At 33.1% G+C, this 19,897-nt stretch overlaps 1 protein-coding gene across 1 annotated transcript; it reads left to right on the forward strand.

Moving 5' to 3' along the window:
• The first annotated feature begins 115 nt into the window (after nucleotides 1–115).
• LOC132739048 (ubiquitin carboxyl-terminal hydrolase 44-like) lies at nucleotides 116–19,437 on the forward strand. Its single transcript, XM_060726700.1, has 16 exons — nucleotides 116–194; nucleotides 3,870–4,004; nucleotides 4,676–4,753; nucleotides 5,599–5,639; nucleotides 6,188–6,346; nucleotides 7,671–7,721; nucleotides 9,799–10,011; nucleotides 10,177–10,342; nucleotides 11,310–11,461; nucleotides 11,907–12,056; nucleotides 12,860–12,959; nucleotides 14,050–14,182; nucleotides 14,517–14,588; nucleotides 15,653–15,749; nucleotides 15,948–16,138; nucleotides 16,466–19,437. The coding sequence occupies exons 2-16, from the start codon at nucleotides 3,897–3,899 to the stop codon at nucleotides 17,281–17,283; spliced, it is 2,529 nt and encodes an 842-aa protein (XP_060582683.1). The 5' UTR covers nucleotides 116–194; nucleotides 3,870–3,896; the 3' UTR covers nucleotides 17,284–19,437.
• Nucleotides 19,438–19,897: the final 460 nt, after the last annotated feature.

The following is a 19,897-nucleotide window of genomic DNA, read 5'->3' on the forward strand; positions in this document are numbered from 1 at the left end:
AAAAGTCACTCTAACATTGTCAAATTTATTTAAAATCCTGTCTTAAATTTGGTTAATACAGATAGCTTTTCTTTCTTAAAAATTGTCCTATCCTATTTTACCGTTGAATAAAATCGGATCGTCCGTAAGTCAAAATTGCAAAATGGCGCCGAAGAAAGAGAAGATATTGACACAGTGACTTTTTATGATTTATGGTAAAACCAATTAGATAATGGCCGTCAGAACAATGCTTTTAAATAAGAATTTAAGTATTTTTTATTTTGCTGCGATAACGCAGATGATCAATGACTGATACGGGAAATAATTGTTGTCAAACTTTTTGAAGTTGTTGGTGAATTTGTTCCTAAACTAAAGCTAAGGCAGACAACTCAAAAAAATGAGCGAAATGACAATTTGTGATTGATATGCGAATAAGATACTGTTTGATATGATGTCAAAATTTTAAAACTTATTTTTTTTACTACACTGTCGTCAGAATATTCTCTCCAAACCATTTCCTCCCCTGACAGTTATCCCCCAATTTGACCTTAACTACATCTCTGCCCATATTGTTTGAAATGCCCCCACCAAATTTCAGCACAGGATATAAACAGTAGCCCATGGCCTTCAAGCTGTCTGTCTGTAGACTGGCAAGTCAATGTCATGTGGCAGCATCTGAGTTTTATGGGAAACGGACAAAAGCCCTCCCGGACAAAAGCCCTCCCATCCAAAAATGACAAGGCGGACAAAAGCCCTCCCGTGAAAATGACAAGGCAGACAAAAGCCCTCCCGTGAAATTGACAGGGCGGACAAAAGCCCTCCTGTGAAAATGACAGGGCGGACGAAAGCCCTCCCGTGAAATTAACAAGGCGGACAAAAGCCCTCCCGTAACAAAATATATATGTATGTTACATACATGTGTTTTTTTTCAACGCACTTAAGATATTAAATTTGTAACATAAATATTTGTTGATGTTTTCTATTGGTCTAAGTATTTTCATGAGCTTGAACCAGCTTTTATTCAGAATATACCTTTAAGAAATGTTTAGCGAGGTAATATTTTCACACGAATGTTGTTTAAAACAAAATCACTTTCTAAAGTAATTGACTTATTACAAGGTACTTGGACTTTTAATTTTAGTTAATTTTAACTTCTTTTCATCTTTTATTACTCTATTAATCATAATTTCACATGTGAGTAATCCTTCATTTTTACGTGAATAAATATGCACTTACAGATTTTGAGTACTTATTATTCAGATGTCAGTCAGGAATTTACTCAAGCTCATACAAACATTCTTATGCCAATGGAAAACAAAAATATTCATGATTACAATTTTAATATGTTGAGTGCATTGAATTGAAAATACAAACTATTCAATGTACATATATGTATTTGCTGCGGGAGGGCTTTTGTCCGCCCTGTTATTTTCACGGGAGGGCTTCTGTCTACCCAGTCATTTTTATGGGAGGGCTTTTGTCCGCCCTGTCATTTTTACGGGAGGGCTTTTGTCCGCCCTGTCATTTTCACGAGAGGGCTTTTGTCCGCCTTGTCAATTTTGGACGGGAGGGCTTTTGTCCTACACTCTCAAAACTCGAGTTTTATGGACACATTTCTAGTTTGATATCGTATATTTTGTAGCATTATTAGTAGAGTTCATTCTTCAAATATACCCCTTTTTTAAATGCCACAACCAGGGATATATTTATTTGAGTTGTATTTAATTAATTGTTCTATCTGTCTATCTTCCATTAATGTCAAACCCCTTCAGGGGACCAGCGACAATGCCCTCAAGCACTGGCCATCGCTAAAAAATTTGGTTTGTTACAAGTTGCCCGACCCACCCTTTTAACAGTGAGTCAGTAGGTCAGAATTTTTTTTTATTTTTCTTATATTTTAGTGTTGATTCAAGTAAGCATATGATTATATTTTGATAAAAAAAATGTGCATGCCTGGTGAGTCAAAAAAAATTTTTGAGTCAAAAAAGTTTATGAGTCTGTTGCGCAACTGCAAACCACCAACAATTTTTTCAGCTACGGCCCTTAATACTGGAAAAATGTAACAACAATGACATGAAGTACATGGCAAAAATTTACAGCTGCCACACAGCACTTGATACCTGCTGTTGTGAAGTATAAAAATCTGGAAAAGGGATGATCCCTCAGAAGCAATGCAACAACACTACCATTACTGCCATATATAAAAATTGCAGTTGGTTTGATTGATTCTGTTCTGACATGAGAGATATTTAAAAAAAAATGTGCAAGATTTATAATGCCCCCTACTGGCATGCGAGCAGTTCCCGTACAGAAGCAGTACTCGAATTTTTCATTTAAAAGCTTGATTTTTACTTGCATTCTTTAAAAATTCATATCAAATCAAGCAGATGTATGAACAAGACAAAATCTAAGTGTCAGTTCTGCAATACGTACAAAAATGTTTGAAAACTTTTTCACCTGTGTGTTGTCAAAACGTAACCTTGTAAACGTTGTGGGATTTCGTCTGTACTCGCATGCGCAAAAATATTTACGTATGAGGCCTATTAAAGGGCTTTCCTCTTATACCACCAGTATATAAATAAGTGGGCAATGCGATTAAAACATGTTAAGTTATCTTAATTTTGACCTATATTACAAATGAAATAATTCTATGGCTTAAATGGGGTAAATTCTCATGCATGCAAGCATGCCATTGCATGCGAATGTATTGGGGTAACATACCCGGTAATTGATACCAGCGTTTAGTCTACAATCTATTTCTTGAATGGCATGTATTTATCACTGGGGAAAATGGTCGTTGTAACAATTAAGAATGTAAAATAGGTCTGATAACAACATTGTATAATTATAATGGGTTATATTTTATATATGGGAACTACTTCTCTTCATACAAAATAATGGATAATTTTGGTTTCCCATATGAGGCCTCATAACTAAGGCTGATTCTATGTTTGGAACATAATGGAATTTCAATAATTTGGGTAACAAGCCGAAAATTGATGTGTAACAATATTATTTTTGATAAGTGACTGTGAGCGTAATAAAAAAATATTTTTAAGTAACTACGATTTTTGTACGGGTACTGCTCACATGCAAGTAGCACCGGCTTGAAGCAGTATTCAGTCTTCAACACTAACATGCTAGAATCAATGATCCAAAAGGACTAGAAAAATATAACAACACTGAAGTGAAGAATGGGGCAACTTACCTTTAACCTTACATATAATAAATTAAAATAAATAATTTGAAAGAGCTCTTACACAATTTTGCTCCCTGTTTTTCCCTATATATGATATCTAGTATGTACTGCCAACCCCTTGCACAAATATTATAGGCAGAGCTTAAAGTCACATTATGCCTCGGAAAATAGTTTTGCTTTCTTCGTAAAGGGCAAACATGGTATATATCATATAACAAATGGTCTTTATAGCATGTAACATGTCAATTGCTGAAAGAAAGGAGCACTGAAAATAAAATAACAGTAGAAAAAGTAAACTAAGTGGTATTTTAATTTCCATACAAAATACTAAAAATCTGGAAAGAAAGTGATACCTCGGAAGCATTAATCACAAAAACAATACAAGAGAATTGCAGACTCGGTTTTGATTTAGTCTGTACATGAGGGATAATGAAAATGTGCAACATTCCTCACACCACCTAGCACCGAGAGCGGTACTCAGAAATAAAATGGAAAGCATTTCTGAGGTATATTGGACCTTTAAGTTAAGTGCCTGACTGTTTCCTGGGTTTCTTAAACATAAAACCTCACCCTAGTGGGACTGGAACCATGACATCCAGATTAAGAGTCAGATACTATAACAGCTTTTCCCTTACACCATTCTTCAAGTTCATTCATATTTACTAATTCATCTTTGTATTTATGATTTCAGACAAGTTGAGAACTGTAAGATATTGTGATGGAGAAATGTTTGCATGTGTCCAAAATTCGACCAGCCTGGGATCATTCTATTCTGAACCCAGAAAAATGGCTTTGTTACCTCTGCCGTACAACTGAAAGTGTTTGGGTATGATTATGTTTATTACTTTCCTGCTCACTCTTTTTTTCAGAAGATCTAATCATTAAAGTATTCTCTTTGATACTTTGAGTTTGACGCATGCCATTTGTCAGGGTTTTCAATATCAGCAGGCCACAGGCCAAAATGACTGGCTAAAATCATCATTTGACCTGTTGGAACTCTTATAAGATATACAGTTTTCTTATTTTATAATGAAAATTTTCGGTTGAATTACACAAAAGGCCTGCCGGAATTTACTTTTTGGCTGCTGATGAAAAATTTATTGAGAATCCTGTTTGTTTTTACTTTATTTTGTTAGTTTGCTTAATGTGAAAACAATTATGGATGAATATATTTATTACCTATATTTTGTTAATAAGTCTTGTATTAATTGTTGTATATTTTCAATGTTGAAGAACATTTTTGCTCCAGGGAAATAAATCAAAAAAGTAATTTTTAAAGTATGACATACTATGGTATCATTAGTCTGAAGAATCTTAGTACATAAAGAATAATAATCGTGCAATCACAAAATTTTATATAGTGATGACATGTTGTTTCCTCTTAACTTTTATTAGTTCAGTTGTATGCCTAGAAAGTAAGGTTATTGTAAAAAGATATAATTTCATACATTGGTTATCTGTTTATGTTATAATATTAAGAAATTTGTTATTTTTCAGGCATGTTTAAGTTGTTCAAATGTTGCATGTGGCAGGTTCAATGAGAAACATGCATTGAAACACTACCAGGAGAGTAAGGTAAAGTTGCTGAATTGTAGCATTTATTATATGGCTTGATAAATAGTTTTACTATCTTTTTATAACAAAAGTTACTTCCAACACTTCAAGTTTTTAAACCATCTTTTACAAGGATCAACCAAAAAAAAAAGAGGGGATGGAATTTTTGTAATGAATTGGACAAACGATTTGATGGACTTTGATTTACATACAATTTAACTTAAGATACAGTTACAGACAGATACATGTGCTTTTTGCTAGCTTTCTGAAGCCAATTTAACAAGATGTAGGGTTGAGCTGATGATCAGGGTTCAAGATTTCTTCTTCATACAAAGTGCCCTCACTTCTAAAGTTTGATTTCAGATTAGAGCAAATCATTATTTAATGAAAAAACACAAATAGATAAAAAGAAAAGGGGGGCTTGCACGCCTGTATAGAAATATAAAAAATAAATATTATTTATAGTAAAGAAAGCTTTAAAAGTTACAACCCATCACCTGCTGAATTTATGTAATGGAGTTGTTCTGTTTTAAACAAGCAAACAGTCCCTTTGAAATTTAAAGTATGTCAATAAATTAAGACAAAAATTAAACTACCAACAATATAGAGCCTAGTCAGGATGCATGGATGTGCATGCTGACCTGGTTGTATACTGAGGGCAAGGCCTCATCAATTATCATTTAAGCTGGTTGAGGGTTAAGCCATATTTTTGGTTGTTAATGGAATAGAAATTTTTAAAGTTGACATCGGAAATCATATCAGCGCCAACGAAAACAGTTTTCAATGCATCAGAACTTATCTTTGCACCTCTATAGTCCATCTATAATCAATATATTTCATATACTTATTCTTATATTTTTTTTCAGCATCCTATCAGTATTGAAGTGAATGAAAAATATGTCTACTGGTGAGTGATACTTTAATCGCCAATTTAAATGTCGTCTTATGATACCGTTTAAGACTGTACTTATTTCAAGAGGAACTTTATTTCTGCCAAAGACAAGACCGCAGATTTAAAATCGGCAGAAATTTCAGCTGTTATGTTTTGTCTGTACATTTATATGTTACATAGTTTTCCACAGTGACATATTCTACAATACATTGCTGTATTGCATAACTGGCTTTTTACTTCAAATACACTGAGTCCGTTCCATATAAGTTTAATGAGGGGACGTCCTCAGATCTTAAATAAATAACAGTTACCTATTAATATGTTTTGTTATCCAGTTAAAAGTCATAGAAATTGTTTCATGAGCTTAAAAGTTGTGATTAAATTCATTGTTATGATTTTCTCACTTACTTGCACGGGCAGGTGACAATATCTTAACAATAGTGTTAATCAAGCCATCAGGAGAGTAAAAATCATCGATAAATGCTACAATGACGATTTGCCAGATTGGTACTTTGAGGCATGTCTTGCGTTTTCCTTAAGCGATGAATCTTTCTATATTTCAGTTATGCATGTGATGACTACGTGTTAAATGACAATGCAGCAGGAGACATCAAATTACTACGATCAGCATTAAGTGCCATAGCAACACAGAAGTTTACAGACATTGAGTCCAGGGGCAGAAGATTGCTTAGGTCCTATTCTCACTCAGGGGTCGTCCACAGGTAATATGATATCCCATATGTCACGCTTTCCGTTCTATGATAATATTGCGATGAAAGCGATCAAAAGAAATTTCGTTACAACACCCTATAAATTGAACTTGGTACTAATATTCAGTACTTTTCAGATTTATTTCTTTTGAAAAGTCATTTTTGTAAAAAAAAAAATTTGAAAATTGTGATATACTAAGATCTGTCATTGTTTGCCATATAGAAAATTAATAAATTAGTTGATGTTACGTATTTAAAAGTAAATGACAGGGAAATCAGCCTTTCGGGATCAACAATTTCTACTTTGTCTGAAAAATAGATTAAAAAGAAAGAAAAAATGAAAAAGAGTTTAGCCTTTTAACAGACAAAAATGTCAAAGGAAGTCATTTAACAGTACGAAAAAAGTTACAAAATAAGTAAGTGAAGTAAATGTGGCAGACAGTCTGTGTATTTATAATAAGACAGGCACATTATAGACTGTATCATTAGCCTGTCATAAAGTGCAAAACTTGTTCCTTAATGTAAGATGCTGGAAATATGGAAGATAAAAAATAGCCAATTTTCCCCGTAAATGGGGTTTTATAAGAGACCGATATGTCTGGGTTTGATTTAAGTATCATTGTCAACACTTTAATAATATTTTGTACTTTTGTGTATTATTTTTAAGATAAAAAAAACAAAACCAAAAAAAACCATGTTGGTGAAAAAGTAATTCACGCATTGACATTACAGTATGAACATATGTTCTGAAGAATAAAGTGTTTATTTTAATGTGTTTTAATGTGACTTGTAGCTTGATAGATTTTGTGATAGAGATACAGTCCTTCAAGAAAATTAATTAATATTGATCAAGAATTACAGTAAATGGAAAATTTAATGTTGTCATTAGCACTTTTCAGCTGAACTATTCTAAAATATAAGGAGGACTATTGTATATTCCAAGTGGCTGTGATTCTTCTGATGTTATTTTCTATTTAAAGTTTTGTGTGGAAATACTGTCAGGGCTACAGTTCAATAACCAATACATTGTACATGATTATAATTCACACATACATTTCCAGTTTTTAGACCTACTTCCGTATCTCATAGCTTGCATATACATGTACTTAACTTTCAACACCTGATAGAAATTTAATTTACCGGTAAGTTTTATACAGATTTTATTACAAAACCACTGAAAGTATTTTCTTAAAACTTCATACGTTTCTAGGGTCATGAATGTAAACCTGTCAAGAGTCCCATTCCTCGACCTTAGATTGTCTTGAGAATCAACTTATTCATAAAGATTTCCTAAACATCAGATTGCAGGTTTTTAACTTACTTGTTGTTGTTGTAGAGATGAAGCTGATGATGATGATAAAGTTGCTACAGCAGAATGGCACAGAAGGTATTACTTTTTATATTGTTTTTTTAGACATGATGGGACTGAAATTTTTTGTATCTTTTTTAGCTCGACTATTCGATAAGAATAAGTAGAGCTATTGTAGTACCCCGAGCGTCGGCGTAACCACTTATGTTAAAGTTTTTGTAATAGTTTAAATATTTTCAAAGTCCATTGACATATGGCTTTGAAACTTTGCACACTTGTTCACCATCATTACCCCAACCTGTAAACAGGAGGAGGTAACTGTATCAAGCATTTTGACAGAATTATGCCCCTTTTTCAACTTAGAATTTACGTTAAAGTTTTTGTAATAGTTCAAATATTTTCCCAGTCCATTGACATATGGCTTTGAAACTTTGCACACTTGTTCACCATCATTACCCAAACCTGTAAACAGGAGGAGGTAACTCTATCAAGCATTTTGACAGAATTATGCCCCTTTTTCGACTTAGAATTTACGTTAAAGTTTTTGTAATAGTTCAAGTATTTTCAAAGTCCATTGACCTATGGCTTTTAAACTTTGCACACTTGTTCACCATCATAACCCCAACCCGTAAACAGGAGGAGGTAACTGTATCAATCATTTTGACAGAATTATGCCCCTTTTTTCGACTTAGAATTTATGTTAAAGTTTTTGTAATACCTCAAATATTTTCAAAGTCCATTGACATATGGCTTTGAAACTTTGCACACTTGTTCACCATCATTACCCCAACCTGTAAACAGGAGGAGGTAACTGTATCAAGCATTTTGACAGAATTATTCCCCTTTTTCGACTTAGAATTTATGTTAAAGTTTTTGTAATACCTCAAATATTTTCAAAGTTCATTGACATATGGCTTTGAAACTTTGCACACTTGTTTACCATCATTACCCCAACCTGTAAACAGGAGGAGGTAACTGTATCAAGTATTTTTTTTACTATCAAGCACTAAGAATAGTCGAGCGTTGCTGTCCTACCGACAGCTCTTGTTTAGATTTTTCTACCATTTCATTTGGTTCTACACCAATAGCTTGTATATAAAGTTTCAGATCATTCGCTCACTCTGTTTTTTCAGAATAATCAATTTTCATTGTGAAAAATTAGCTAAAAATAAAAAGTTTTGCAACAATTTTAACTCAAACTGGGTTGAAGGTTACGAAGTACATATCAGATATATATTTTTCACATCATTCCTTTTTAAAGACGTTTTCAGGAGTTTTCATGTAGACATATAGGCAAAATTAAATTATTAAAACTGTTCAATAGAATTTCTTTAAACTTGGCATGTTGTTAGAATATGATAACAGAAACATAACAAGAAACAAGGAATTGCATGTTATTATGTATTGTACTCAACAATAAAAAGAACATAATCCAGAAGTAAAAACAAGAATTCATTTAAGTATGTATAAGTTATCTGCCCTTGAAATGACCTCAAATAAGTAGAAAAATCTGATTCAGAGGCAGATAACTCAAAAAACAAGAACGGTGACCCCAGTTTTTTTTTCGCTTAAAATGTTTCTGTTATCATATTCTAACAACATGCCAAGTTTAAAGAAATTCTTTTAAACAGTTTTAATTTTGCCTATATGTCTGTACGAAAACGTCCTTAAGTGCTCCAGTTGGTTGATCTGTGTAATATTTTCAAAATTTATGTTTTTAGGCTTTTGAACCTAACCTTTAACAAATTATGTTGTTATATTATATATTCTACTTTTGATAAAACTATTTGGGGCGTCCATGACCGAGTGGTTATTATTGTTGACTTCAAACCACTTGCCCCTCACCGCTGTGGGTTCGAATCCCAACAGGGACTTAGGATTCTTTCATGTGAGGAAGCTATTCAGCTAGCTTACGGAGCGTCGGTGGTTCTACTCAGGTGCCCGTTCATACCTGAAATAATGCACGGAAGGGCACCTGAGGTCTTCCTCCACCAGTAAAGCTGGAACGTCGCCATATGACCTATACTGTGTCGGTGTGACGTAAAACCCAAACAATAAAACTATTTATTTTAAACTCACCTGTTTATGGTTTTAATGATAGTTTAAACAAGTCCATGTGTTACTAAAACAAGTCAATGTGTTACTTCTTTGACAGGCAAAGATTGTTAGCTAAGGTATTCAACAGTTGGAGATTCTACATCCAGCGTGAGAAGTCGCGAAAGAGAAGATCATACGACAAACAACTTGTACAACTAACGGCATCATCATCATCTACAGTATTCAAGAGAAGAACCATAACTCCTGGTGTGACTGGGCTAAAAAATCTGGGAAACACTTGTTACATGAACTCAGTCCTCCAAGTATTAAGGTAAAGTTTTAACCCTCAACTTTTGAAAATTGAAAAAAAAATTGTAAACATCTTATTTTGAAATACTTACGCATACATGTGTCAAACATGCTGTTTTCCAATGTTGTTTAAAAAATTGATTCATGAAACCGAAAGAATTATCTTCATGATATGATTTTTTCACAGCCACATTGAAGGATTCCGAGACTTTTTCTTGAAGATGCGCTACAGTTTTGAAGCCAGCTCGGATGGTTCCCCCCTTGTTAAGAGTGTAGTAGCAACAAAACCAGCAGTAGTAGCACCAGCTGCAGCTAAACAATATGCGAGACAGACAACTGTTGAATGTTTTCAGGTTCTTATACACTCATTTAAATTTTTATTCCCCCACTATGTTAGTCTTTCTGTTGAACTGTCCATCCGTAGATTTACTTGTTGGAATGAGGGGGAGGGGTGTACTTGTCCTATGGACACATTTCTAGTTATTTATTCAGATTACAAGCTATTAACATTTATTTGCCTGAACTTGGACATTAAAGATCCTGTATGTTTTAATAAAGGTTGTTACCTCCCTTTATTAGTTTTATACTAATTTATTTTAGTTTGATTGTGTTGGAAGCTATCAGCTTATTGAAACACTCTCGAATCCGTTCCTGGAACCAACCAGTACTTAGCAATGAATGTAAAGTTTCTTGCTCAAGGAATCAACAGCTTGCCCCTGACGGGGTTTGAACCCACGCAGTCAGCTATCCTTAGATTACTAGTCTGACGCGTTTATCTCTCAGCCGTACCTCCCTTTATTAACATGAAATGTAAATTCGATAATATCTTTACAAATAATGCTTTTTGGAATTTACAAAATTGATAAATCTTCATCTGAGCATTATATTTATGATATAAAACCATAAACAATTGAGTTACAGGATCTTTGATCAAAGGAAATTATTCAAATATTATAAAAGAAGCACATTATTCAACAAATTAGTTATGCTAATTCTTTGTTTTACTGAAAGAAATAGCAAGTTTTCTGATATTTATTATTCAAAATTCAAAGTAAAGAAAATAACAAGTTATGACATTAAAAAAAACTAACTTGATAAGTATGGTACACCTGACAGATATGTGTTTTTTAAAAAATATTTTGTTACCTAATATACAGTAGATTTGAACAGGAAATCAATGGTACAGTTTTATGTATTTTATAGTAGTTATAAATGTGTAGAGTATACAATGTTAAGGGCAAGTACTTCCAATAACTAAATGATCTTAATAACATGGTTTACTATAAAAAATTTGTACATTTTAATGGTAAATTATTTCAGCATTTGATGTCAACAGATGGCCAAAAGCAGACTACACAGAAGAAGAAATTGAAGGGAGGTTTAAATGGTGGTTCAACTCAGTCCACTAGTTCATCTGTACGTCAACAACTCATCTGTGATGTGGAATCTCAGGGAAATCAGGATACTAATGTGTAAGTTCACATCTGTGGGGTTACCCTTGTCATGTTTTAATGCTGTGCTGAAAAAAAAATATATATCAGGACACCCAGCTTGATAAATGGATTTATAGACATCCTCTCAATTTAACTTGAAGTTGGTACAGTTTGATGGTTTATTATTTTATTTGAATTAGTAATATGGTAATATCATCGTAAGTTTCTTGAAGACATGTAATAAAATGTTAAGAACTATACTATATGTATATTGACTTATATGATAATGAGAATCAATCAACAGAAAAACATTGCATTTTTGCTACGGGTTATTACTTTAAAAGATGTATTTACCTTTTAACTTCTGTACATAGGATTTACATAAATTTGATTAAACTAATCTGCTCTTTAATTTTAGGGTATCATAGTACTTTTGTTGTTTGATGCTGTTGTAATATTACATGTGTAAATTATCTTGGGACAGATCATTATGTGGAGAACTTCATGGTTTATTTCGTGTATTATGGTCGGGTAAATGGGCACAGGTCAGTCCCCATGCTTTTTTGCGGGCAGTATGGCAGGCTATTCCAATGTTTAAAGGCTATGCACAACACGATGCTCAGGAATTCTTGTGGTGAGTGTAAATTCTTACCGAGAAAAAATCTTTGTCATTATTTGGTTTTTAGGATGAATTTAGATTTTCCCACACAATAGCTTCTTTAAATTTTAAGTAATCATGCATTGTTAAAGATTAATGCATTTCTAAAACTTAATTTAGAAACATTTCAACTGTGTTTAGTAGATTTGTCAGACAATTTATTTTTCTTCTATTATCTGTGTCTAACTGACTGGAATCTGTTTTATTAAGACTTTTTCAGAAGCGTTCTTTTAAATGTTTATGATTTATAATGATTACATGAAAATCAAAGATGTTGACTACTGTGTATTTGATTCCTGCAAGGGACTTTAACTTTGGATTATTTCATGTGAGGAAATTAGCCAGCAAGGTTAAGAAATATCAGTTGTTCTACTCCGGTACCTGCTTGTACCAGAAGTAATACATAGATGTGGCTCGTGAAGTCAAACTCCAGCAGTAAAGCTGGAAAACTTGCCATATGACTGTTACTGCGTTTGTGTGATTTAAACCCAACTAAACCGCCTCCATGGTCCAGGGGTTAGAGTCAATGACTTCTAATCCAGTTACCTCTCTGGCGTGGGTTTGATCTCCGGGAGATGCTTTGGTAGTTTAGCGCGGAGGAAGGTAGTCTAGTACTGGTGTAACTCTCCAGGAACGATGGTTAGGAAACTACTCGCCTATATGACTGAAATACTGTTGGGAAAAGGCGTAAAATGAAACAAAAAAACAAACAAAACAATTTAAAAACAAATAAACTTGTTAACTTGTTTAACACTAAGATTGAAATATTTATTTGACAGTGAGCTGTTAGACAAGATACAACGAGAGTTAAACAGCACACCAAGTCAGCCATCATCACAACTTCTAGATGATCTCTTCCTAGGACAACTTGTTAGTAAGGTACGTAATCTTGTTAATAGCTGTGTAGTTTTAACCCTTGAACATACATGGATATTCATTAAAGGAACTCGACCAGGGCCCAAAAGCCTCAAATCATAAAATTTGAATTTCTAATATAGACCAACTGAAACGCTTAAAATGGGTAGATATGCAAACAGTTTATAAAGAAAAATACTCTGAACTGAATCAAATATTGTATTTTTGTGCAATACTTAGCCTGTTTGGATTAAAAGGGTTTATACGATTTTCATCTTTGAGTAATTTTTTCACAACTAAAATAATTGTTAAGGAAAAGTGGAGCGAGAGAATGATCAGAAAAATTGTTCACAAGAAAGAAAAATGTTTTCAGTGATGCCATGTAATAAACCTCAGTGGAGAAAAACAAAATTGAAATCAGAACAAAGTTTTTCTTTGTTATTGTAATCTAATCCATGGAGAGTGTGATTATATGATGTATGATTAAAAATTTTGAGATGTCACTGGAGAAAATGTAAAAAATGGTTTTAGCTATTACTATGGGCAAAGATATTAACCAAAGTTTACAGATTTTATCCCAGTAACAAAAACCAATCTGAAATAAAGCATTGTTGACAATTTGAGGGATAGGGAATATCATGGACGCAAGTTAGAGTTTGATCCGATTTTAAATCATTTAATGAGTTAATAAGTTAAAATTTATATTTATTTGAATATTGGACAATTAGATAGATAAGGAACATTATGGTAAGCAAGTTAAAGTTTGATCTGACTTGAAATCAAAATGACAAAAGTAAAACACAAGACTACTGGTCTTGGACATCATAGGTTATAATTTGAGCCGCTTCACGACAAAACCAACATACTAGTGCGTTTGGGACCAGCATGGATCCAGACCAGCCTGCGCATCCGCGCAGTCTGATCAGGATCCATGCTGTTCGCTTACCAATCCTATTACAAGTAAAGAAACTGATAGCGAACAGCATGGATCCTGATCAGACTGCGCGGATGCGCAGGCTGGTCTGGATACATGCTGGTCGCAAACCCATTATGTTGTTTTTGTCATGGCGCGGCTCATTTATATTTATATGAATATATCTGGTATAATTTCTAGGTACAGTGCCAGTCATGTAAGAATATAAGTGAGACGTTTGAATCCTACATGGATCTGTCGCTAGAATTCCCAAATAGATATCAGATCACAAAACAGAATTCACGAGTTGCTGAAGATATTTGTCATATTACAGGTATAATCCTTTATTTACTTGTTGATTTGGTTTGTTTTTAGTTCAAATGGCTTAATGAAAATAATAGAAATACATGAACTTTTAAGTATGGGGGGGGGGGAAATATCCCTGTGTATTGTCAGTAAAAGTTAAGCCCTATTGAATATCAACAAATTTTATGTTTATGCTTATTAGAGTATTATTTGCAGTATAATTTGAAGGTTGTATTTACAACAATAACCAGTGTTTTAGCTTCTTTATGGTGGCATTATGACCCAAAACTAAAGAACAAAAAAAATTGTCTTATTTTGTTACATTGAATTTGTGATTTCTTAATGTCTACAAATATTTTCAGAAATGTTAGCTAAGTTTACAGAGGAGGAGCATCTTGAAGGAAACATTTATGCATGTGAAAAATGCAATAAAGGTAATGTAACTCTATAATTTATTATTATGTTTTGTCAGAATATTAACACGTAATTGATTGACTCTTAAACTGCTGAAACCGAAAGTTATCAGCCATTGCTACCAGTATATGGTCAGTCTGCACTTGTACAGTATGGCCAGGCTCTACTCTGTTGGTTGACCAACTTGAAATATCACCAAAATTGATAATGGCCATTAATGCACATTACCATAAATGGAAGTTGGACAAGTTCATTTAGAAACTTGGCGGGTTAGTGGAATTCTTTATGCTAGAATATAACAAACTACTGCTTAGAAATAATTTATACCTTGTATAATTAATTTTTCACACGCTAGATTCTTTCTGATGGAAACCCAAAAGTGATATGATCACTTTATGCAGATTTGGCAGACAACTAAATTTTTGTATATAATGTACTTGAGAGGTACATAATGAAAATTATTTATGGTTTGAGTAACTGTATTGAATGACAAAAGTATTTAAAAGATTTTTTAATGTGATAGCATAAACATATTTATTTTGGCTTGATTGCAAAACAAAGTCTTTTAAATTATATATATAAATCACTTTGCCATCCACTTACTGGACTAACAATAACTGGTTTATTAATAAGGAGTGTTGGCATAATGGTTAAGGAGTCTGCTGCTCAACATAGGGATAGTTGTTTGGAGCCCTAGGGTCACGTTCATGTTTCCCCGTATGACACCAGTACCGACTAGTTCCTGGAAGTGGACTTGAAATTTATTAATTTATTTATTGAGTTATTAATTGCAAGAATTTTTTTTCACAATTGAGCTTTAATAAAAATGTTAAAACTATGGTAACTCGGTGGTGGTCCATGTAAGACCCAAACCCTCCATTCCATGGTTCAAGGGCAAACACCTTAACAGTGCAAGCAACACCCCCCTAATCTCTTATATCTTGTTTAAAAAAAGGCTTAGACTACTCAAAAACAAAAGTTACCATATACTAGTTACATACATGTATACAAGGATACATGTATGTAAGAATTTAGATTTTGAGTAAGTTAAGGCAAGGGATAATCATATTGTATATTGTTACAGGTCGTAGTAAATCGGGGACAGTTTATACAGAGGCCAAAAAACAACTTATGATAAACGAGCTGCCACCTATACTACGTCTACATCTGAAAAGATTCAGGTAATATCTTGATTATAACTTTACAATATACTTATATTAGTCTAATCATTGACATATAACCTCACCTGTATCACTCACTGAAAAAATTTTTCATTTCCAATATTATATTCAAAGTCGAGTTGGGCTATCTTTCTCAAATTATAATTATTGTTACATATCTTTTATTATATATTAAAATTGATGAACATTTATATTTAGATGGTCAGGTCGAATACATAGAGAGAAGATAAGCACTCATGTGGCCACAGACGAGCTTCTGGACCTGAAACCTTTCTGCTCAAACCAGACAGCCGGACAGTTACAGTACCGTCTGTTTGGTGTCATCATACATCATGGTAGAGGATTCGGCTCAGGACATTACACAGCTTATACCTGGAATAAAGAAGCAGGTACACTAAATAGAAAACATATGATATATACATATGTACAAGTTCACAAACATAGATAATGTTCAGAACTATGGTTACAACACACAATTTGATCTTCAAAATTTTTTACTGAGTATTCTGTTTTTTCACTCTGTTTCATCCTGTAAGGTTTATTTACAACATGTGTATATGTGCTAAAGATATAGCAAATAGTTATTTGTGAATAGGAATGGGACACTTTAGAAGTTCTTTTAACAAACATAATAACACTTTCAGGGTTAATTATAGGAAAGATTTTTGAATGTAATGTTATGGTTTCAATGTAATTGTTCATTTTGTTTATTTCAGAATCTTGGGTAAACTGCAATGATTCGAGAATGATTTTATCAAATGTAGAGGACGTACTAACAGCACAGGCATATATTCTCTTCTACAAGGCAGAACATCCAAATAAACTTGAGAAACCAGTTTCCTTAACATCAGAGTGCAGCAATGAAACTGTAGCGTACAGTCTGAAATCTGAGGACACAGTCTGTTATAAAGATGAGGAAGAGTGTAATGATATTCCTGCTAAATCATCATTGTCGTTGTCATCACAAATGTCATCTCCTGTGCTGAAATTGACTCGGGTAAATTCACCAGCATCATTTACGTCAACATCGTCCTCATCATCATCTCTACCAAAGTTATCGCCAGCTTCTCAATTTTCATCATCGTCTCATGAAAAGCTGTCCTTGAAAGCAGACGGCACATTGTTGCTCAGTGACGATGACGATGTCACAAACTTAAACAGTTCATCGACCTTGAATGACACTGTACATGTGATTGATAAGGAGATATCATTTAATTTTAAACCAACAGACAGTCCGAGAGTGACGCGCAGCTCAAAAAGGTCCCTTGATAATTGTGATAAACAAAATACACAGAACTCGAAACGAGCGAAAAAATTGTCGTTTGAAACTGGTTCGTTCTATGCAAAATCTCCTAGTGAAATGCCTGAAAAGAAGCAAGATGAATCTAAATTAAACAGGAGAAGAACTCGTTCAATGAAAAATGAAAATAACTCTTCGTTATTGAAACTAGAAAAGTACATCGGTCGTAGTCACGCGCAAGATGATAACGAAACAGCTCAGCATATCAAAAGGCGGAAATCAACGTTCTGGTGATTGTATTGATGTATGTAGTGTAGAAAATGAAACATTAAAGGGTATAAAGCTATATCTTATGAAAGAAGTTAATTAAAATTTATCAGAAGTAAAATTATATTGTTTCCATAATCTTATGGTTGATTCCCGAAAGAGTTGTAACATAAAAGTCTCTTTTATTTAACGCAAATGAATATTGTAAGTATTAAAAATAGAATAAAATGTTCCGGAACAAAATATTATTCTGCTATTTTAAGTAGGGTTTTATCAGTTTAGCAATAATGTTGTGTGACATACACTGATAAGGCAATTTATTACCATATTCATTTTATACAATATATTATGCAATTTGGAAGTATTCTTTTTTAAAATTCAAACAATAATTAATGCAGCAGATATATAGCTTTATACACTTTAATGAAGGCTCAAGTAGTGTTGATAAGATGTTACAGTTAGTATTTTTGTATCACATGGTCTTTGTTCACTTGATACGTAATCAAAACCCTAGCATACCTAGTGTTGTGATTTTTGAAACTTTTAAAGTGTATGATTTCTTTCTGTATGTCGATATAATTCTAAATATAGAACATATTAATCATGTAAAATGTACTTCGCCTACATACCCAATTATTAAAGAAAATAACATGTAATTTATTGACTCTGATTTTACTTATTTTAATGCAGACACTGACAATTAGATAAATTCTGAACTAACACTTAATTATTTAGGCACATGTTTAAATATTACATGTAGTTGGAAGGGCTTTATTTGAATTTTATGCTAAACTAAGTGAATTTTGTACTAATTGTATAGATAGACTTTTTTGCTTCAACTTATAAAAATAATTTTATACTTTATATGACATTAAGGCATGGATTTATGATCACTTTTATTTTTGATAATCTTGACGACATGTTTATTAACAATTGTAAGTTTGACTGATTGTATTAATGTATGTTAACATTTTTGTATTGGTTATAAGGCATGTTGAAGAAAACAGTTTAAACGTAGATTTTATAGTATAACTTTATAAGAAAGTACTAATGAAAACATTATTGTGTACATGTATGCTAACATTTTTGTATTGGTTGTCCGGCATGGCTAAGAATACAGTTTTACTGTAGATTTTATAGCGTAATTTTATTAGAAAGTACTACTGAAAACTTGTTTTGGATCTTTCTTGAGTTTTCATGTAAAGAAAAAATTATTCATTACAGAGGCTGCAAGGAATAGCATCATTTATTTTGCAATGTTCCATTTTAAATTTATATATATATATTTGATTTTTTTTTCAAAAAGAGGGAGATTTTAGAAATTGCAATAAACAAAGAAGAAAGTCCTGACATCAAAAAGAGGGAGATTTCTTTAATTTGTGAAAATACCCTTATTTTAAGAAAAATCTTTGAAAATATGACTGCAGAAAGTGGGAGTCTCCCGCTTAAAGTGGGAGAGTTCACATGTATGTATTTGAAACATGTAATATAAAGATAAATAGTAGATGATATATAACAATGAAAACAAGTGTAGTATTGTGATAAGGAATGGTCATCTTAGTGCAGTAATGGGTTAAGTCCTTATAGATTTAATAGGAGTTAACCTGCACTTAGGTGACAGAATGTACTTAAATACGGTTAATTTTATAGAGTAGAAATTTTGTGTAGCATAATATTATGATGTAAGGGAAGTTGTAGGATAAATCTTGTCCTATTGACTCTGTACAATAAAAAAAAGATGCATGAATGTTGATTGTATTTCATATTTTTTATATAATGTAACTATGGAAGACTGATATATTACTTATTTCATGTAATGACGTTTTGCGAGAGTATATTGTATATATAAATGAGCTGCGCCATGACAAAACCAGCATAATGGGTTTGCCACCAGCATGGATCCAGACCAGCCTGCGCATCCACGCAGTCTGATCAGGATCCATGCTGTTCGCTTACAAACCCTATCACAAGCAAAGAAACTGATAGCGAACAGCATGGATCCTGATCAGGTGCATGGTCTGGATCCATGCTGGTCGCAAATGCACTTTGTTGGTTTTGTCATGGCGCGGCTCAATTATAATCTTTTACTAAAATAGTGATGCCATGTAGATATCTCAGGAAATGTAAGCCAGTATGTAAAAAAAAATTGAATACTGACTTCTTTATAAAAGTGCTCTTTTTATGCCCCCGCCATGTAATGGCCGGGGCATATAGTGTTACCCTGTTTCGTCATTCCGTCCTTCCGTCATTCTGTCATACCGTCATCATCAGTTTTCGTTCATTATCTTAGAAACTGTTGTACACATTCACCTCAAATTAGGCATATGGTTATGTCATGAGAAAATACAGGTCAAGTTCGAATTTGGTCATGGTTCAATGATATTTGGCAGAGTTATGCCCCTTTTACTTTGAAAATAATATGAAATTTCAGTTTCCGTTCATTATCTCCCCAACGGTACAACACATTCAACTCAAACTTGACATATGGATATGTCATGACAAAATACAGGTCAAGTTCGAATTTGGTCATGGTTCGATGATTTTTGGCAGAGTTATGCCCCTTTTACTTTGAAAATAATATGAATTTTTCAGTTTCCGTTCATTATCTCCCCAACGGTAGAACACATTCAACTCAAACTTG

The sequence above is a fragment of the Ruditapes philippinarum genome, unplaced genomic scaffold, assembly GCF_026571515.1.
Source record: "Ruditapes philippinarum isolate M1 unplaced genomic scaffold, ASM2657151v2 ctg223_1_1_1_1, whole genome shotgun sequence".
Lineage (NCBI taxonomy): Eukaryota > Metazoa > Mollusca > Bivalvia > Venerida > Veneridae > Ruditapes > Ruditapes philippinarum.

Excerpts from the sequence above, each read along its gene's own strand:
- LOC132739048 (XM_060726700.1), top strand. The coding sequence starts at position 3,897 with ATGGAGAAATGTTTGCATGTGTCCAAAATTCGACCAGCCTGGGATCAT. Across the intron at positions 11,462-11,906 it reads GGAAATCAGGATACTAATGT|ATCATTATGTGGAGAACTTC; the intron begins GTAAGTTCACAT and ends ATCTTGGGACAG. Across the intron at positions 14,183-14,516 it reads AGATATTTGTCATATTACAG|AAATGTTAGCTAAGTTTACA; the intron begins GTATAATCCTTT and ends AAATATTTTCAG.